The 21,570-nt window shown below is 53.9% G+C and overlaps 1 protein-coding gene across 1 annotated transcript in view; it reads right to left on the bottom strand.

Annotated features, from left to right (window-relative positions):
- DSCAML1 (DS cell adhesion molecule like 1) overlaps nucleotides 1–21,570 on the bottom strand; it is a 364,704-nt gene that overhangs the window by 79,296 nt on the left and 263,838 nt on the right. Inside the window, exons 4-8 of the mRNA XM_018059732.1 lie at nucleotides 17,258–17,404; nucleotides 9,848–10,126; nucleotides 5,879–6,154; nucleotides 4,372–4,668; nucleotides 2,459–2,731 (exon numbers count right to left, since the gene is read on the bottom strand). Coding sequence (XP_017915221.1) covers nucleotides 2,459–2,731; nucleotides 4,372–4,668; nucleotides 5,879–6,154; nucleotides 9,848–10,126; nucleotides 17,258–17,404 — 1,272 coding nt within the window. The remainder of the gene's footprint in view (nucleotides 1–2,458; nucleotides 2,732–4,371; nucleotides 4,669–5,878; nucleotides 6,155–9,847; nucleotides 10,127–17,257; nucleotides 17,405–21,570) is intronic.

The raw sequence follows: 21,570 nt of genomic DNA, 5'->3' as shown, positions 1-21,570 counted from the left end.
TGGAGAGAAAACGGAGGACTGTACCCCTTCTGTGGCTGGATTTGCAGACCCTGCGGGCAGGGAAGGGGCTGCGTGTGCACACGCACCTGTGCACTATACACACACATCACATCTCTGCTTGTGAACGCCAAGCTCGCGCTGCATGCTGGGAGCCACACGTGCCCAGTGCAGTGGCTCTGCGCTCTGGGATTACACACACACACACACACCCCTTCCCTCGCCCTGGGCCCGGAGACACTGTCGCTCAGCACAATCACAACAGGCCCAGCGAGTCGCTGAGACGGAATGCATCAGATTCAATTCATTAGGGCTGATCGCTCCCTGAATGGGGTTGAATAATTGATGAGCAGAAGCAGCTTTCAGGATGTTCTGTGTACTACGAGGCTCACTGGAGCCCTGTTATTATTTTTTTTAAGTCAACAAATCCGGCCGAATGCTCACTGGTGTGGCTGGGCGAAGGGAATAGAGCAAAGGTTAGATGTTTTAATATGTGATGTTTACACTGTGAACTCTCAGTCCACTGCGTGTAACAGAAATGGATACAGGCAGGTTGTCCCGTGATGCCAGGAGCCAGGCTGGGGATGGGCACGGGGGTTGGGAGGTTCCTGCTGGCATGAGGATGCTGGGCTGGGCAGAGGTTTCAGGCTGAAAGAGGGGCCAGAATGGCCCTCTGCCTGTCTGGGGTGCAGCATTGAGGAGGCAGGAGGCAGATGCTGTTGAGGTCTCTCTCCTCCAAGCCTGAGTGGGCCACCAGGACGGCCCCTCCCCCAGTTCGCAGGCTCAGAGCCAGGCTTCCCAGAAAGTCACTGCAACCCAGACTAAAGTCTGAGTTTTGGCTCGAGCAGCACACACTGTCTGGCACTGCGACAGGTGGTGTGTGCACGAAGGGGCATGTGACGCGGCCCCGGTGGGCCGACAAGAAAGCCCGGGTGACAGGCAGCGGAGGAGCGAAGCCCTGACTGCGCCCTTTGCTGCACCTTCCATCTCCCCAGCGGTTCTGACATTGCCCCCTGGATGGCCCATCTTCACCGCACGCTTGGAGGGGTCTAAACCAGAGGCAGCACCTGTCTCCCCAAACCAGTCCTTCCCCTAGACTCCTCTCTTCTTGTCCACAAGGCCCAGACGCCCCCGAGACCCCCTCTTCCTGTCCACAAGACCTCCACTCCATCTTGCTTCAGGAATCTGGGCCCCCTGGACCCTCCCCCCGTGTTAGAGCCCTTTTCAAGCACGGAGCCCCCAGCTTTCTCCTTCCTGTGGGCTCGAGGGCCCAGGCTGGCTTCCTCTCTGGGTTCATGTTTCGCATTTGGGGATATGCTGGAGCCTGCCCCGGCTCTTCAGAAAGGGACAGATGCCCTTATCCATCACGGCCACCACTGGCCCAATGACCCTGCACCCCAGCTGCCTGGCTTTCAGGGACCTCTCCTCAGCCAGGAGGCAGGCCCCACCTCTCCACCCTGACCCCTGGGAAACCAGGCCACCCAGCTCTCACCCACCATCCAGACAATCTCCAGGCCTGTCAGTTTCAAAGAATGTGTTTGAGAGGGAGCTTCCCAGCGCCACATAGCCCCTGACCCCGGGGGACGTCTGTCTCAGTCAGGCATTCATTTATTTGCTTGCTTATATGCCTTCATTGCTTCAATCCACAAACATTTACTGAATGGCTACCATGTACCAGGCACAGTGTCAGGTGTCTGAGCAGAACACAGACCTCGCCCAGGTGAGCGTGGAGGGCCTGGGAGGGATGAGGGTTTTAGGTTCCAGGCCTCCAGCAGCATTAGCAGCTGAGAGTGTTAGTCGCTCAGTTGTGTCTGACTCCTAGTGACCTCATGGACTTGTAGCCCCCCAGGCTCCTCTGTCCATGGGATTTCCCAGGCAAGAATACTGGAGTGGGTTGCCATTTCCTCCTCCTGGGGATCTTCCTGACCAAGAGATTGAACTTGTGTCTCCTGCACTGCGGGCAGGTTCTCTACCATATGAGTCACCAGTGAAGCCCTTAGCAGCTGAAAGGTCCTTGTCAATTATGGAAAGGCAGCCTTGCCTGTCTGAGCCCCGGAAGGGAGTCAGGGCACCCAGCGCCTGCGCCTTCCACCCTACCTCCTGCTGCTTCCATTCTGAGTCCTGCGCCTTGCACGCCTGCTGGTCTCTAATGGGCCCAGCTGAGTTCTGGGTGGCTCCATGCTGACACAGGGGAACAATATAGCCGATCACCTCTGGGGCCAGCGTGGCCTTGACCTGCAGCCCACAGCCAGAACTGGATGAAGAGGTACCCATGGCCTTCTTGTGCCCCTGCCCCCGTGCAATCTCCCCGCCCCACTTTTTCCAAACTCCAGGCCAGAGCCTTCTTTTTCTTGGAATCCACTCAGGACTGCTGCCAGCTGAGCGGCTGCGGAGAGGAGCCTGCAGTCCTGGGTGACCACGGGGGTGCTCCGGTTCCGGGTGGCAGCGGGGGAAAGCCTACCTTTGACAGCCACGTGGACGCTCTGGCTGATGGAGAGCTGCGGCTGGATGAGGACGCTGCACAGGTACTCCCCCTCGTCCATGCCCTTCTGCACATCCGTCAGCTTGAGGGTCCCGTTCTCGAACACCACCTGCCGGTGGTTGTCGGGCAGCAGGAGGGCGTCTTTATACCACTTGATGGAGTAGTAGGGGTAGCCGATGACCCTGCAGTTGACAAGGGTGTCCCGCCCAGCCACGGCCGTGATGTTCCTCATCGCCCGGATGCTGGGGGGGCCTGGGCAGGAGTCGGGAGGGAGGAGGAGAGGACGGGTGATGGTGCGGTTAGCCAGGGACAGCCAGGCGTCGCCCTGGGGTGCTCTTCTCAGTTGTTTGGCCTTGGAAACTCTTAGGGGATGGAAATTTGGCAGGGGGAGAGGGAGGCCTTTTTTTTTTTTATGAGGCAGAGGCTGGAACTGGGGGCACCTGGGGTCTCTCCAGGATTCACTGTTACTAGCTTCAAACAGTTGCAGAGACGGTTCATTCATGCCCTGGGGCGAGAATCCATTCCCCTACTGGGATGGGCTAGATGAGCAAACCAAAGCCTCACCAAGAAGTGATGGGGATCTCGGAGGGTGAGTCCTCATTTAGGAGGAGATTAAGATGAGATGCTGTTACTTTCATTCGAGTTGCTCACAATGGTCTTAGACCTCAGGTATATTAACTACTTAAAGGACAATAGGAAGGTCTTCCTTGGATGCTCTTCTTTCAACAATAAATGTGTTCTGTGCGCCCCTGGGAAGGGGCTACAAAGAGGGGCTCTGATCACACTGGCAGAAGTGGGGAGGGTCACAGGCTGGGTCAGTGGGCAGATGGCTTCATGGGAATTGCAAAGGGGGCTCAGAGGCTACCACGCAGGGTTAGTGCTGGAGCAGGTATATGAAACTCTGGGCTTCCAGCTGCCCCTTCACCCAGCAGATGAGGGGCTGGACCAAGGCATCTCCCATGACTGGGCAGCCTGTCCCCTTCCAGTTCAGAGAGGGCAGGAGGGTGGTCAAAGGGAGATCACGTTTCTCATGTCAGGGTCAGAGACCTGGCACAGATGAATTCTGCATGACCTCGCCTCTCCCCTTCCCTGTTTCCACGGCAGCCACCAGCGCCCCTGGACCAGGGCCCTCCCACTCCCCTGCGCCTCTTCTGCTCTTGGGTCAGGGCTCACTGGTAGGGTCAGATGAGGACTAGTCTGACCCCACGTGGCTACAGAGCGCTTCAGAGGAGCCTCTGTTCTCACCACAGCAAGCTGGAGACCTGAGGCACGGGGAAGGCCACCATGAGGACTCCTTCCTCCACTCATGGAGGTGCCTGCCTTGGGGCACCCTCACCTAGCCTGAACCCCCTAGTCTTCATGGCTGGGGTCTTAGAGGGTAGCCAGGAGATGGTGGATTGAGAGAAGATGGTTCCCTGGCTCCTGGCTGCTCGCAGCTCCTGGAGCATCTCGGGGTGGCTCTGTGGGGGTACATGGGGATAAAGCTTTGGTGGACATCTCTACCAAAGGGCATGCTGGACCACCGCCCCCTGCCCTGTGCCTGTCCTTGCAAGGCCTGGGTGGGACGCAGACGCCAGTGGAGTGCTCAGTGTACCTGGAGCCAGAGAGACTGACGGGGAGGGACGGGGTAGGGGAAGGATTGTGGGGGGGGTGAAGGGAGGAGGAGAATGGGAATACAAAGAGGGTGAACAGTACCAGACACACACACACACACACACACAAATGGATGATGGCATTTGCGGGGGCCAGGGAGAGGAGGACAGGAGAGATACCTCTACTAAAATCAAAATGACGATTAATAAAAAGTACTAATCACCACAAGAATAATGGCAACCACAGAGATGGCAAAGGAACTTAAAAGCCTATTCTGATATTTAAATGTAGACAGGCACCTCTTACGTTTATTCGCGCCTGATATTCAGCACTGCCCACCGAGTTCCGTGCCGTGCACCGGTACACGCCCCCGTCACGGATCTGGGGCCCCGTGACGTTCATGTGGCTGACGGTGGTGCCATCAGACATGGTGTACTGGTTGGTGCGGTGGCTGCCATCCCGCACGATGGGCTCGTCGTCCAGGGCCCAGGTGATGGTGGGGGGCGGGGCGCCCTTGGCCGCGCACATCAGTGAGAACTGCTCCCCGGGGTTGACCACCTTCTCGCTGAAGGATGAGACGATGCGGGGTGTGCCATCTGCAGGGAGTGAGGAGCGCCCTTCAGGGTCACTGAGTCATGGAGAGACTGTCCCCACCAGGCCACCCCACCTCATCACGTGCTATCCATAAAACCCTGCTGGGTGCCCTATTACTATTGCATATGAATGAAGACCCTTGGATTTGAATCCAGTCTCAGTCGCTTTGTTAGCTCTGTGTCTTTGGGCGAGTTATTTAACATCTCTGAGTCTTGCCAGCTTCCCTCCATGGACGATGGAGATCATGGAGGCAATGATTATATCCTTACATGGATGTGAGGAGTAAATGAATTAATGCATTAAAGATGCTTACACAGCACTTTGTAAGTGCTTAATAAATGTTACATCCTCTCAACTTTTCCTTTTCCACCTCTTTCTTCTAACTTTATTAATAAAGACATAGAGGCTCAGAGGTTAACTATGTGTGGAACCAGGACTTGAAGGGACTGGACCTGAAGAATCTAATTCTAGCTCATTTCAGTGGGAGGGGTGGCGTCAAAAAGCTGAAAGTTTGAGGCTTAAGATGCAAGCTGCCCAGAGGCTGCCATGGTGGGGGGAGGTGTCTGTGATGGGGCTTAAATCTTAGTTAATGGAAGACTGGGCCCCCAGGCCCCCACTTCCTCCATGGATCATGGGTATGTAATCATTAACACTGGCCATCCTTCCACGCAGGAATGCTATAAAGGATTGGTGGTGGTTTAGTTGCTAAGTCATATCCGACTCTTTGAGACCCCATGGATTATAGCCTGCCAGACTACTCTGTTCATGGGATTCTCCAGGCAAGAACCCTGGAGTGGGTTGCCATTTCCTTCTCCAGGGGGTCTTCCCAACCCAGGGATAGAACCAGTGTCTTGTGCCTTGTCAGGTGGATTCTTTACCAGTAGCGTCACCTGGGAAACCCTCTAATAGTGCAGTTCTAGTAATTTTGTAGAGGCAATGGAGTTGTTGAAGAGACTTGAGTTCAAACCCAGTTCCTTGGCAGAACTGTGTGACCTTGGGCAAGTGACCAAAGCCTCAGTTTCCTCAATTGAAAAATAGATATTAAAAAAAAATACCTCCAAGCAGGGCCCGTGGGAGGATGAAACGAGGCAGAGCATCTCCTTGGTGTGTAGTGAGCGCTGGATGAATGCTTCCTGTCGGGAGGGCGGGGTACCTCCTGGCCTGGCCGCGGGAATCCGGAACCCGCCCAGCTGCCCCCCGGCCCCCACTCACCTTCCAGCACAATGATGGCGAAGTCCTGGGCAGTCTGGGTCTTGCGCGTGGCGAAGCACTGGTAGGCCCCTGAGTGGCTCTTCTGGGCCGAGGTGATGAGCAGCGTCTCGTTGCTGAGCCCGCGGATGGAAATGGCCTCGCTGGGCAGCACCAGCTCGGTGTTGCGGTACCAGCGGATGGTGAACTCCGGGGAGCCCAGGAGGGCACAGGAGAGGATGACCGTGCTGCCGATGCCAGTCTTCAGGTTCTTTGGTGTCAGGGTCACGTGAAGGGGGTCTGGGCCGGACCAGGCAGGGGAAAGGCGAGGGGAAATGGGGAGGGAAAAGAAAAGCAAAAGGACTCAGTGTGAGTGGAGTGTGGTTGTGGGTGGGCGGCGATCATAAAAGGCCCTGGGAGTCAGGAGACCCTGGCTTTGTCTCCAAGATGTCTTGCGTGTGTGTCGGGGCGGGGGGGCACATGGGTGGGAACCAGACTGAGTGAATTCCTCTCTCTAGGGCTCAGTTTACCCATCTGTGAAATGGCAGGGTCAGGCCAGAGGATGTCTTGGCACCTGTTGTTCTGATGGCTTGTGTTGTCCTGATGTGGGGTCCTTGCCCGGGGCGGGGGGGTGGGGGTTGGAAAGCACCCTTTGGCTCATGAGGAGGATGGGAGCTTGGCTGGCTCATCGTTCTCACTGTCACCCACCCTAGAAACCAGGGAGACACCCACGGCCCGCCACCTGTCTCCCGTGCTTATCCAGATAACCAGCCGCTACCTTCTGCTGGTCTGACTTCTTCTATACGCATCAGTCAACTCCCTACTCTTCACCTCCACTGCCCCTGTCCAGCTGTAGGCCCAGAGCTCTAGGCCTGGACCCATGCGGTACTTCTTCTCCATTCCTCCTTTTTCCTCATGACCTTCCATCGGTCCTCTTCACTGCAGCCAGCCACTGCCCTGCTCATAACTTCCACGGCACCCAACTTCTCTCAGCTCGGCATCCAAGGCCATGGAGGCCCTTGAGACCTGGCCCCCTTCTCAGCTATGCAGTCTCTAGAGCAGCATCCTGCCTGTGGTTCCCGTACACCCAGGGCACTCTTGGCCCCCTTTGCCTATTTCCTACTCATCCTCACACCAAACTCAGGTGTCACCCCTTCCAAGAAGCCTTCCTGGACTTCCCCTCCCAGACTGGGTCAAGGATTCCTCTTCTGAGGCTCCCTGTGTGTAACTAACAGAACACCAAGCTCACGTCTTCCAATCGCCACTTTGTTTCTCTTTCTCCCTCTGGACTGTGAGCCACTCGAAAGCAGGGCAGCGACTCTCATCTTTGTATCACGACTGCTGTCTGAGTCATGTTTATTGATTGACTGGCTGGCTGGTTACCAGCCCGAAGCTGGCCTCTCTCCCTTGATCTCCATGGGCTTGGGGATTTCAGGAGCCAGAGACCTGCAGGAGCCTTCAGTTCAGTTCAGTTCCGTCGCTCAGTCATGTCCGACTCTTTGCAACCCCATGAATTGCAGCACGCCAGGCCTCTCTGTCTAGATCCCCAATAATGGAGCCTGCAGGACAGGGGCGTACAGCAGGCCTGCCTGGGTGGGCACAGTCAAAGCATGCAGGAGTCTGCTCACACTCTGCTTAGCCTGTTCACTCCCAGACCCTCTGCCTGCTGCCCAGGGAACATCAGTGCGCCATGATGCAGCTGGCATTCCACTCGCCCCAGGTACCAGCCAGGGCTCCCGGGACGCGCCAGCCAGCAGCTCTCTCCTCACTGCTTCTGCACAGGGCCTCACGGAGGATGGGTGGGAGGTTGGGTGGCAGAATGAGGGGGATATGAAAACACTGCTTTCCTCTCCATGAACCTGGCAAAGAGGGGCTATCAGAGGGGAAGGAAGACAGAAAAGCCATGTCACTTCCTCTTGAACCTGGTTATCCAGTCCAGCCCAGTGAGGGGGAGGGTGGGGAGCTCTGCATCTCAGAGCGTCAGGATTATCCATGCCCACAGGGGCAGAGCGTGTGCACGCAGCTCTAGGCAGTTACTTATTGTGTGTCCATGTGCTCTAGGATGAGCGTGTGTACCTGTGGGTGCACACAGACACCATGTATGTCTGCATGTGTGTGCAGGGAAGTGGGCATGTGAGCTTCCAACACATCTGCCTGGATGTGTGTGTGTAAGTACTTGCTTGCCTGTCTGTACTGAAGCTGGAGCTTGGAACATCAAATTAACTCAGAGCGAGGTGTGCTAATTTTCAAGGATGGGGGTACACAGCCCTCCTGACCTGTTCCCTGAGATAGTGTGAGTGTGTGAGTATGAGTATGTGTTTGAGTGTAGCAGAAGAGGTTGAAGGGGGTGAAGGTAATACTGTGTGCTTGGGGATTTCAGGAGCCAGAGACCTGCAGCAGGAGCCTTCAGTTCAGTTCAGTTCAGTTCAGTTCTGTCGCTCAGTTATGTCTGACTCTGCGACCCCATGGACTGTAGCCCACCAGACTCTTCTGTCCACGGGGATTCTCCAGGCAAGAATACTGGAGTGGGTTGCCATGCCCTCCTCCAGGGGATCTTCCCAACCCGGGGATCAAACCCACGTCCCCTGCATTGCAGGCCAAACAGTTTTGGATGGAGCTTAGAAGAGGGTATGGATCCCAGTCTTCCTACCTGCCTACTCTGTGGTCCACATCTTGTTTGTACGAGAGGACCTTCCCCCGCCCCAAAGCTGCCAGCATTTTAACCTAAGTGTTTGTATCACAAACTGTTGCTCCCAGAGCATTTCTTGGGGGCTCTTTCTGCTCTTCCAGCTTCACAGTGAATTCACATGGGGAGGGTCTCCTCCCTGTACTGCAGATAAACATGCCCCAACTGTCAAGATCCCTGTGGTTATGGGGAGGAGACTGGGCCCATATCTGGGCTGAGGGTGACAGAATGTCAGGCCCAGAAGGTCAGCCCAGAGGAGGTGGGCTCTGTGTGGTCCCCTGATCCAGCTGAGGGTCTGCAGATCTGCAGCTCTGTGCTTATGAGACAGGGGGTGAGCTGGGCAGAGAATCTCTTTGGTCAATCTCAATGGCAGAGGTGGGGGATGGGGACAGGACCACCTCTGGACAGCCTCTTTCCACTGCCCAGGTTGAATCCCCCACGATGTCATTAGGTTCAGAGTTCAAGGACTCAGGCTCTTGCTGCCCCACAGGACTGAGATCCCACAGGGTCTCCAAGTCTCAGCCCCTCTGCTGCCAACACCTTCCCTGAAGCCCCAAGAGCAGAGAACCCTAGAGAGAGATGAGGCGGGGTAGCGGAAGAATGCTCCGGGTCTCATCACTTCCCCTCCAGGGGTTTCCCCCCTCCCCTACCCCGATCTCAGCCCCTCTGCCCTTCCAGGGGCTCAGCAGCAGCAGGGGTCTGTGAAGGCCTCCTGCTCTCCACCCGCGCTCCCTGGACCCTGGGGCTCTGGAATGGGAGGAGGAACAGGAAGGACCAGAGTTCATGCCCAACTGGCAGGTCCTGGAAAGGCTGCCCTGGGCATTTACCCCCAGTGTCTCCCTAGAAGTTATCCCTAAATACTATGAATGTCGCCTCTGACGGGTTCATATGTCCTCAACTAGATTCACATCAGCGTCGTTCCCTTTAGTACAGACACTGCCTCCTCCCAAGAAGCTGAGAAGCCCCGAGAGATTGTCACATCACCGTCATTGTTCCCTATGACCCTCGTGACCTCTAGGATGTAGGAGGGGCAGTGTTATTATCCTCTTCGACAGAAAAGGGCACAGAGGTGATGCTCATGGTTATATGATTTTCCCCAGGTCAATTACTATCTGATGACATCAGAACTAAAAGGCAGGTCTTCTGATTTCAAACCCAGTGCTCTTCTCAGGGCACCAACCTGCCTTCCCAACAAGGGGATCATCTCTGTGGCCAGCCAGAAGCATTGGGCTGCCCTCATGTCCCTTCCCACCAGAGGCAGTGCTCTCAAAGCTTACTGGGGCTGGAAGAGGGGCTCCCCCACTCACCAATGACCGTGAGGGTGCCTGTGACCTCTGCCGATCCGAAGGTGTTGGTGACCTCACAAATGTAGGTGCCGCTGTCCTCGGTCCGCAGGTCACTGATGGTCAGCCCCGTGATGCGCTTGGTCCAGCGGCTGTCAGCTGGGAGGGGTCGGCCATCCTTGAGCCAGCGGATGGCAGGGATGGGGTAACCGGAGGCGGTGCAGGGCAGCTCCATGGTGTGGCCGGCCCACACTTCCTGGGAGTGGAAGCCGTCCAGGATGGTGGGGATTGACTCGGCAGGATCTGGAAGGCAGAGAGCGTGAGTGGTCCTGGGCAGTCCTGGGAAGGGTGGGGTGGGGGTCGGGATGGGAAGGCAGGCACCCAGAACTTGCTGCCCACTGGTGCCCGGAGTGAGTGATGCCCAGTGGGATGGCTCACTGGATCCCCTGGTGCTCCAGACTCTGGCCCAGACTCTCCTGCTCAGCCAGATGGAGGCCCTGGGAAGCATGGCTGGGAGCAGGGGCTGAGGGAGGTGAGGATGTGGTGGGCAGACTAGGTTAGAATGACAAACAGAGGGAGAAAGCAAAACCACAAGAGGGAGGGAGCGACGTTCATATACACAGTCCCTGTGGCATGAAGATCACGATCTCTTGGGACTATAATTCTGGTCCATTTTGGTCTGGGTCTGTCAAGGATGGGCACCTCGGTTCTGTCCTGTCTGCTCCCACCTGCAATCTGGGTGGGCTCAGAGGAGGTAGTGTTTTTCTCCCCAAGCCCAGAAAGATTCAGAAGTTAAGCCTCCTGTAAAATACACCTGCCATCCAGCAACGCTCCTCTCTTTTGCGTTCCCAAACCACAAGCAAGCAGTGACTGTGGGCCTGCAGCCCCACACTCCAGGAGACCAGGCCCTCATTGGTGGGATTCGGTGTGCCGCATCTCTGCCATCTGAGCAACATTCTGGCTGCTGCCTGTCTAGTTCTCACCCTGAAAGGCCTGCCTGGGTGTTCTGCCCACTGGGGACCTTCCCTTGATGTACACCCCAAGGCTCCCTTTACCTACATATTACAATCCCCACTTCCTATCCTGAGTTAGGCCTCTGTGATCTGTGATCTCACCCCAACCAGGTCCCCTGGCCTGGCCTGCCCTCAACCTTCTGATGTCACCACTTCCCCACACCAGGCATGTTGTCAGCACACTGCCTGCCACCTGGGTGCCCTACCAGCCCGCTCTGCTTGGCCAACTCCTGCTGATCTTTCAGAAAGAGCTTCAATTTCACCCTTTCTGGACATCTCCCCCAGGCCACCCTCACTGGACTCCCATAGGGTTTTCTTTTTCTTTCATTTTATTTTCAAGCAAATTTTTCTTTTTAAAAGATTAAAAAAAAAAAAGCACAATACACACACATGGCCAAAGTTCTGAAAGTAGACAAGACCATACAGTGAAAAGGGGGGGCCCTCACTGCGCTCCCAGTTGCCCCATTTCCCTCCCAGAGGCAACCACCATTGCTGCCCCCTCCCCTCACCCTGACTGCTCTTGCCAGCAGCTGTCTGCACCAGGCCATGTATCCGGTTTCCCTGGAAGCTCCTTGAGGCAGTGCTGATCCCCTGTGGCATCCCCACGTACCTGGGCTGCCCGAGCCATAGACATCCGAGGGAGGGTGAATGGAGGCACACGGGCAGGGGGTGGGCCAGCGGTCTGCCTTTCCCACATCGCAGAACTTCATAGGCTCATGGAACAGTAGAGCCGACTTATGGACTTGGAAAGTGAAAGTGAAGTCGCGCAGTTGTGTCCCACTCTTTGCAACCCCATGGACTGTAGCCCACCAGGCTCTGTTGTCCATGGGATTCTCCAGGCAAGAATACCAGCATGGGTTGCCATTTCCTTCTCCACGGGATCTTCCCAACCCAGGGATCGAACCTGGGTCTCCCGCATTGCAGGATTCTTTACCCTCTGAGCCACTAGGGGGAGGTCCTTAGGGACTTGGAGGGCACACACAGATGGGGACCCTGAGACCAGAGAGGTGCAGTGACCTGCCCAGGATCCGACTGCAGAGCCAGGATCTAAAACCAGGTCTCCCCACGCTTGTTCAGTAAATGCGCTCTGACACGGAAGAATCTAACACTGGATCCGGCTCCAGGGTGAATGGTGAGAGAGCTGACACCCCGCTGGCCCCTCCTGACGAAATGGGAAATGTTCTCTGTTCTCAGCTCACCCTGTGACTGCCCCCCACCCACCCCCTTGGAGAGGGGCTGCGCTTGGAAGGCTCCTCCCTGCGGAAAGGAAGACTCTAGAAGACTCTGCTCTTTTCCCACCCTCCAGGGCTTCTCATGAGTGGGAATCAGGTGACCCTGATGCCAGTGGCCGGCATCACTGCTGAGCTGGGTGACCTTGGGTGAGTGGGTGGGGGTGTCTTATGATCTCCCAGAGTCTGTACCTCCTGCACGCAGAGGTGACACTGCCGTCTCCAGATCTCCCCAGGCTGTGGTGGGCAACAAAGCACAGCGTATGTCAAAGAGCCAGGCTGACGCTGAGCCGCCACGCAGATGCGCCGGGCGATTACTATTCCGTGCCCACCCGCCCTCCCCGCCAGCTTCTGCGGCCTCTTCCCCTACAACCCTGTGGGGACGGTTGGGATAAACAAACCCGGTGCCAGGGAAGAATTACTCAACGTGACACTTAATTGATGCAAAATACACAAATTCCGTGGCACACCGCAGAATTTACAAGCGGAGGGGCCGACGGGGCGGTGGAAGAAGGGGCGGTGGTGGTGGGGGGCGGTGGGAGGGAATTAATCACCGAGTCTCAGGCGTGAAATTAAATTCCGAAGGAAAGAAACCTCTTTCATTACTCGGGAGCAGAAGTAAAATGCCGTGGCGTGTACGGCGATAGCCTGGGGGGATCGGGTGCTGCCAGGGCCGGTGCAGGGCTGGGGGAGACAGATGGCCCGGCCCTGAGAAATCTCTGGGGCTGAGGCAGGGCTGGTGTGAGGGGGTCAGGGTGCCCCGGAGTTGGGGGGATGCTGCCGGGACCTCCCCCAGCTGGCTGGACAATGCCGCCCTGGAACATGGCTTCTGCACCCGGCTTGGCATCCTGTGAGCTGGGGAACCCAGGTGTGGCCTCTCAGCCTCTCTGGTTGCTCTTTATGAATGGAGGTCCCCTCCTTTATGAATGCAGATAAAGGTGCCTCCTCCACAGAGAAGATGCTCATGACAGCACTGGGTAATAAAGTCCAAAGAGCACCTCAATGTGTTGAATGGTTATTAGGCCTTTTTTGAGGGGCTCAGACTTTCCTTGCGTCTGCCTCTGCTCAGGTGAAAGCTGATTCCTACCCTTGACTCAGGGAATGGATCTGAGAACTGAGGTTGGGGGGCTGCGGCCTGAGCACCCCCTGGCACGATTCCCCTCTGCACTGCCTTGCCTGGGTATCAGTCGTATTTCTGCCAAGACAAGCAGCGTGTAGATTTCCTCGTCACGTCGCATCACGTCAGGGCCCGCGTCAGTCCCGGGGCCCCTTCCCTGGGCGCCCCTGCGCTGCCAGCGGCTTCCTCTGGGTCTCTGTCTCCCTGCCGCTGTCGTCTTGTCTACCTCATCTCTCTGGTAGGTTTCTGTTTTCCTCCGTCCCCATCTTGCTCCCTCTGAGCCCACGTCTCTCCTCTTTTGTCATCTGGGTGCCTCCCTGTCTTTGCTTCTCTGTTTCTCTGGACTTTATCTCTGAGTCTCTGAGTGGCATCTCCCATTCTCCACATCCCTCAGCCCCAACTGGCAGGCACTCACCACAGCCCCCCAGAGGAAGAAGGGTTGGCATATCCTCCAGTTTTTTTCCCTCCATTTTTTGGCAGCACCATGTGGCATGTGGGATCTTCATTCCCCTACCAGGGATTGAACCTGCACCCCTTGCGCTGGAAGTGCGGAGTCTTAACCACTGGACCACCAGGGAAGTCCCTCCTCTAGTTTAAAGGGTATCTTTTTGGAGGGACAAGAGCAGAAGTAAGATTAGTAGGATGAAGGGGCTAAATATTCATGCAAGGGAAAGCAGCAGACCAGCAGGATGGGGGATTCTGTGCCGGATGAGAGGCATGCAAATGAGGTGCAAAACACCACACACACAAGTCCCTATAATTTGGAAGGGAACCACTGGCACATTGGGAACTGGGCTGCAGATGGCAAGGTCTAGCCACAAAGATGGGGCCACATTGTGCAGTCCCATCTCCTCCCCACGTGACAGTGCAGTTTCATTTGGCATTGGTTAGTTTTAACCATAAATATTGACTTAGCACCTACTATGTGCCAGGCACAGGTCCAAGCTTTGGAGACACAAGGGAGAAAAAGAGAGCCCGATCCTTGCTCTTCTGGCTTCTGGTCTTGCCCCCAAAATGCACCAGGCAAATAAGAGGGGGCCCTTGATACAGTCACCTGCTGGTCAGGGTAATCCTCCCCAAATCACAGGAGAGAGATAGACGGAATCCAAGAAGTCATCTCACAGAGATAGAGAACAAACATATGGGCACCAAGAGGGGAAGGAGGGTGGGAGACTGGGATCGGCAAACACACACTGCTGCTGCTGCTGCTGCTGAGTCGCTTCAGTCGTGTCCGACTCTGTGCGACCCCATAGATGGCAGCCCACCAGGCTCCCCCGTCCCTGGGATTCTCCAGGCAAGAACACTGGAGTGGGTTGCCATTTCCTTCTCCAATGCATGAAAGTGAAAAGTGAAAAGTGAAAGTGAAGTCACTCAGTCGCGTCCGACTCTTAGCGACCCCATGGACTGCAGCCCACCAGACTCCTCCGTCCGTGGGATTTTCCAGGCAAGAGTACTGGAGTGGGGTGCCATTGCCTTCTCTGAAACATACACTACTATGTATAAAACAAATAACTAATGAGAACCTATTGTGTAGCACAGGAAACTACTCAGTGCTTGGTGGTGACCTAAATGGGAAAGAAATCCAAAAAAAGCTGTATGTGTATACATACAGCTGATTCACTTTGCTTTAGAGTGGAAACTAACACAACACTGGAAAGCAGCTATATGAGCTATGTGTTAGTTGCTCAGTCATGTCTAACTCTTTGCAACCCCATCGACTGTAGACTGCCAGGCTCCTCTGTCCATGGAATTCTCCAGGCAAGAATACTGGAGTGGGTTGCAATTTTCTCCTCCAGGGGATCTTCCAGACCCAGGGATCGAACCCAGGTCTCCTGCATAGCAGGCATATTCTCTACCTTCTGAGCCACCAGGGAAGCCCAAAGCAACTATACTCAAAAAAAAAAAAAAAAAAAAAAAGAAAGAAAGAAAGAAAAGGAATTTGAGAAGTCACCTAATCTAGCTCGTTTTTACAGAGACCCAAAGGGGTTGAGCGATTTGGTGGTACTAGTCCCCAAACCAGGTGTTCTGACAATCAGTTCATCTTCCTTCCAGAAGCTACTCTGACCCCACTTCCATAAGAGCAGGAATCTTCAAACTGCAGGTCACACACGGTTGGGAAGTGATGGAATCCACGTGGTGAGTGGTGAGCAGCATTTAGATAAACCGAGACAGGAAAGAGTAGAATAGGAACTATCAGACAGCGTCACAGGGTGTGTGGTAGGAAACACCATGCATGCATGGCATCGGTGATGATGTCTGAGGATCGCTGTCAAGAGTCTGGAAAGCGCTATTCCAGGAGGCCTCCCTTGAAGAGCACCAGGTGACCGTCTTTCCTCTGTAACCGGAGCATCTGTATGGTGTTCGATTAGCCCCTTCCATGGGGGTCTGTGGCTGGAGGATGTGAATTCTGGCTGTGCCTCCCACTGGTTAAACAGTTGGGATAAGTGGCCTGGCTTCCCTAAGGTCTGATTTTCTTACCTATAGAAATACGAGGTGCAGCGCACACCTCACCCGGCTATGATAGTGCCTAAGAAACAGTACATGCATGAAATTTCTGGCACATGGAGATTCAGGAAACAGCAGCTTCCATCCTTCTGTAAGAAGCTATAATCACTCCAGAATAAAGATCCTTTATTTAATTTAGAGATTTTTTTTTTTTACCTTGTGTTTGCCTACTTTCAAATCTTGTGAGGTAGGCTGTAATAAAAGACATGCAGAAGCGCTCAGTCACTCCAGTCGTATCCGACTCTGCGACGCTGTGGACTGCAGCCCGCCAGGCTCCTCTGTCTATGGGATTCTCCAGGCAAGAATACTGGAGTGGGTCACCATGCCCTTCTCCAGTGGATATTCTCCACCCAGAGATCAAACCTGTGCCTCCTGAGGCCATTGCATTGCAGACTAATTCTTAACTGCTGACCCACTGGGGAAGCCCCTAATGAAAGGTATATATGTATTCAAAAATAAATAAACTAATAGAATCTTAAAAAAAAATAGAGACACAAGGAAATACAAAATCTCCCTAATCCAATCCAATCCAATCATTACTGCATTGGAGCAGTAGATTATATCTATGAGCTTCCAGGCGGCAAAGGCAAAAAAGCAGAGAGGGGATGGGCTCCATATCCCCCATTATTTGACAAATGGTACAGTGGTCTAGTCCAGGCTATGGTTTTTCCAGTGGTCATGTATGGATGTGAGAGTTGGACTGTGAAGAAAGCTGAGGGCCAAAGAATTGATGCTTTTGAAATGTGGTGTTGAAGAAGACTCTTGAGAGTCTCTTGGACCGCAAGGAGATCCAACCAGTCCATTCTGAAGGAGATCAGCCCTGGGATTTCTTTGGAGGGAATGATGCTGAAGCTGAAACTCCAGTACTTTGGCCACCTCATGCGAAGAGTTGACTCATTGGAAAAGACTCTGACGCTGGGAGGGATTGGGGGCAGGAGGAGAAGGGGACGACAGAGGATGAGATGGCTGGATGGCATCACGGACTTGATGGACGCGAGTCTGAGTGAACTCCAGGAGTTGGTGATGGACAGGGAGGCCTGGCGTGCTGCGATTCATGGGGTCGCAAAGAGTCGGACACGACTGCGCGACTGAACTGAACTGAACTGAACTGAACTGAACAGGGGTAAAGAATCCGCCTGCCAATGCAGGAGATGCAGGTTCGATCCCTGGGTCAGAAAGAGCCCCCGGAGAAGGAAATGGCAACCCTCTCCAGGATTCTTGCCTGGAAAATCCCATGGACAGAGGAGCCTGGAGGCTACAGTCCGTGGGGTTACAAAGAAATGGACATGACTGAGCGACTAAACAAAAACAGCAAACAGCTCTTCAGGGGCCTTCAGCTTTCTCAGGCAGACTCCTGAAAAGAATTGAACTGTAGAGTTCTGGATATGAAAAACATCCCCAATCAAACCAGACAAGGTCTGCTCAATGCTTTCTGTGCCTGTGTTCTTGAATCTGCTTCTCTTGAAAGCCCTGATTACACGGCAGACTCCCTGATCCATGGAGTCGACATGCCCACCCGGTCTTGGGGTCGGGCTGGTACCCTCCCTTCCTCTGCAGCCCTCCGGCCTACCTGTCACAGAGAGGCGGGCCCCGTTGCTCTGCCGGGTCTCCCCGCTATACTTGTGCTTGGTGATGCAGCGGTAGGTGGAGAGGGCGTCCTCCTTCTGCACGTCAGAGATGTACAGCCCGCCGTGGGAAGTGATAAAAAACCTGTTCTCTGGAGACATAATCAGGACACAGTTGATTACTTCTCTGGCTGGACCTGCCACCAGAAGCAACTCGGGCCTGGACCTGGACTTCTGCTCTGCCAGGTTGCCCTGTTGCCCAGGGGATGGGAGATGATGGGGAAAAAGGGGCTGAAGCTGTGAGGAGAGCATCTCTCACAGATGAGCATTTTCCATGAGTAAACAAAGAGAAATCACAATAATTATTCCTTTAAGTGTAGATGCATCAGCTTTTCACAGAAAGATGCAGGGCTTTGGAGTCAAGATCTGGGTTCCAATCTGACTCTTCCACTTATTAGCTGTGTGACTGTGGGGAAGTTAATTAAGCTGTCTGAGTCTTATCTGCACAACAGAGTGCAAACAATACTTCATGGAGTGGATATAATGATGACAAAAATAATCAAGTGTCTGGCACTCAGCAAGTGCTCACTTACGGAGTATCAGTCCTCCTCTTTCCTATCTCTTGGCGAGAGTTTGCAAAGCTTTAACAATTGTTGCTTGTTTGTTCTTACAACTGTCTGAGGTGTCATCCCCATTTTAAAATCACACAGGCAGTAAGTGGATCAGAACTCAGGCCTTTTGCCAGCGCCTAGCTCTCCCCCTGCACTGAGCCAAACAAGCCTAAATCCTTTTCTTTCAATGTCAGCTATTTATTCACTCAAGAAACAATTACTGAGACTAAGTTATACTAAGGGTGGGGGTGCGGAGATGCAGAGCTATGATGCTAATTCATCATGCAGTTCTTTTTTATTTGTTTATTTATTTTGTTTATTTGGCTGTGCCAGGTCTTAGTTGTAGTAGCATGCAGGATCCTTAGTTGTGGCATGGGGGATCCAGTCCCCTAACCAAGGATCGAACGCAGGCCCCTTGCATTGGGAACACAGAGTCTCAGCCAGTGGACCGCCAGGGAAGCCCCCATCGTGCAAGGCCAAGGCGCTTGTACTGTGTTTTACTTTCCCTGCCCTCTCTGTAGTCTCCCTGTGGTGACTTGGCTGGGAAGCAGGAAGGAAAGAGTAGTTTCACCCATTTGGCTGATTATAAGATAAGACTCCACTCCGAGGTAGAGTGGATTTCCTCGTCCAAGATCCTAAGGCAAACCCTGAACTTGAGCTTGTCAGGGCTGTTTTGTTTTATTTATTTTTTTAGGGCTGATTTTAAAATGGGGAGAATATGGACTCAAAGTTGGGGAAAGGCTTGTATTTGGCTTTGGGACTCTCTAAGCTTATGGTCTCCCACCCAAGATCCAGCCAGATTGAGATGGAGAAGCTAACCTAGGGTCCCTCAGCCTTGCTCTCTGAGGGCGTAGCTGCTTCCCCAGGCAGACACAGAAGAGCCCAGGCTGCCATTTCCACAAGAGGGGGCATCAGAATCAGGACAGTGATGATGACTTACAAGAAAGCTGCTGGAGAGAGGGTAATGCTGACCTCAGACAAAGGACTTGCTAACACCACACAGCCAGGCTTCCACAAGGAAACATTTTGGGGAGCCCCATTCACTTCAAGTCCTGTTATTTGAGGTCTGCTTCCTCCCACCTGGGGGCTGAGTGAACCCTCTCAGTCAAGAGCTCTGACACTCTCTGGTTAGGAGTATTCTGCGGTGTCTCATCCTGCCAAGCAAAAGCCCAAGATCTCAGCACCATGGACAGGGACCTCCGGAAAGGACATTTTCCAACAATGAAACCTGGAGAACCGCAGGGTTGAAAGGCTGAATGCATTTGACTGCTTCTTTGACAAAGCTTCTCTGGCTTTCATCTGAATACCTCCAGGGCTGGGGAACTCACTACCTCATTCAGTGACCCATTGTGAAGTTGACAGTGCTGACTTTGAGGAAGGTCTTCCTGGGTCACAACTGGTCTCCATGGATCCTGGTTTCTACTCCTTGGAGCCCTACAGAGCAGCCTAAACTCATGTGACTGACACACTCCCTCACACACTGGAAGGCAGCAATCAGGCTCTTTGACTTTTCATGAGTCTTAAGGATTATATTTTTTTAATTGTTATGTAGTAGGGTTTCAAATCGCTTCTTCAATCTAGTTGGTCTCTGGCTTCTGAATACATTTTGGCTTATCTACAAATCTCTTAATTTTTCTCCCTCTTTCCCACTTCCCCACGCCCCTTCTCTTCTCTCCCTCCCATATATCTTTGTACATGACTAGGCCTCCTGGAGAAGGAAATGGCAGCCCACTCCAGTATGCTTGCTGGGAAATACCATGGACAGAAGAGCCTGGCGAGCTATAGTCCAAGAGGTCACAAAGACTCAGACATGATTTAGAGACTGCTAGGTACCAGGCATTTTGCTGAGGGTGGGGATCTAACAAACAGCTTATCTGAGCAGGGCAGAATGGAGCAGGGCTACCAACCACCCACCTAAGCTGCATTAACTTTTCAGGGGGGATTGAGTAGGGATGAGGGGGCAGATCAATTTTACTACTGCTTCATACTCTGATTTAAAGGTCCTTGTTATGTGTCCACAAGCTATTTCTAGGCTACCTTCCCTCTCTCCACTCTTGGACACCCTAGGCTAATTGGGTCTGGGTCCGGGACTTCATGCAGATCCCTACCGAGTAGCATCCTGTTGGATCTCCTTAGAGGAACACTTGGCCAGCTGGCAGGCTGCCTGGAGCTTGCGGACCCCCGCCCTGCCCCCTCCAACACGAAGACCACGCCCTATAGACCCCCACTCAGCGCTGTGGGTAAAAGAAGAAAAAGAGGCAGGAAGGAGCCCGGCTCTGCTGCTGGCAGTCAGAGGACCCGCAGGAAGCACGGAGGAAGCCAGTCTCCCCACCCAGACTCTGCACCTGCCGCTTTGTCTCCATGTTGTGACATCCCAAAGTCAAACGTGGAAGCGCTCTTGTAATTTATTATGTAACTGCGGCTGGAATGCAGGACGACTGGAGGGTGTTGCTGCCAATCAGAAGTACGAGGGTTGGAGGTGGTGGGGTGAGGAAAAACAGGAAACGCCCGAAAATCAGCCTTAGCAGCCCACAGGTGCTCCAGCCTGGACAGCCAGGACCCTGTTATCCTCAGATCGACACCAGCAATGGTGCACTTGGCCCTGAGGAATTTTAAGTTGGGGAGGGGTGCTGTGGTGATGGTGGTGGGGATCTGGGGTTTCTATAGCAACAAGCAGCTGCTGCATCTGATGTTTCACATCCTTCATTGTCCTCATTTTCCCCCTCCCTTCCCCCCTTCTTGTGCATATTTAATTGCAGTAACATTTCCAGATACAGTGTATCGCTCCTCCTGAAACAAAGGCAGGCTGCAGTCAGGGGGATGCATGGCGAGCAAGAGGGGAAGGAGAAATCAGGGGTATTATGTTAATCCCCACTGGGGGGATGTGTGCGACATCAGTTCTGCATGTTTGATGAGAATCAGATGATGGGCCCCGCTGGGGAAGGATGGAGAAGGGGGCCTGTGGAATGAAAGGCATTCGGTGTGGAGGGGGAGGAGGCATAGTCCGCTGGTGGGGGGTTCAGAGGGTCTGGGACTCCAAACACGGCTAGCCTCCGAGGCTGGCTCCAGGGGGCTGCCCTGGCACTCTGGCAGCTCATCCTCTGCAGCCCAGTGGGACCACCTGTCCTTGGATTGGGGAGAGGAGCCATTACCATCCCAATGTCTTGGTTTCTCCTCCTTGGGGTAGGCTGCGTCCAGCTGGAGGAAGGATGGAGTGGCAGGCAGGACCACCACGTCTGGCCTCCACCCTGAGGCCACTTGGACATGTGTGTCTGGGAGCATTTTTGGTTGTTACCAAAACTTGGGGGTGTACTAATGACATTTAGTGGTCAAGTCAGAGTGACAACAACTGTTCTACTCTAAACACGAAGAGTGTGCCCATGGAGGGTCATTTTCCCTTAGGCTCTAGGACGAGGACATGGAACTGTGCTCCAGTGTGGACTCTGCCTTTGGCGCTGCCTGTCTGTTACATCTCAAAGTCTGCAGTGTCATCTGTGAACACACCCAAGACCAGGGGAGTGCTGTGCGTGGTTAATGAATCCTTTTCTTTTTATTACTACTTGAATACTCTATTATCCTTTCTCCTGGTGATCTGGTTTACGGAGCACCCATTACATGTTAGGCCAAGGGCTCTATGAACATTATCTCGTTTAATGCCCACACTCCTTTGAAATGGACAGTATTGTTGTTACTAGCCAAGGCACAGA

The sequence above is a fragment of the Capra hircus genome, chromosome 15 (genome assembly GCF_001704415.2).
Source record: "Capra hircus breed San Clemente chromosome 15, ASM170441v1, whole genome shotgun sequence".
In the NCBI taxonomy this organism is placed as follows: domain Eukaryota; kingdom Metazoa; phylum Chordata; class Mammalia; order Artiodactyla; family Bovidae; genus Capra; species Capra hircus.
This window is presented reverse-complemented; position numbering and strand designations above follow the sequence as displayed.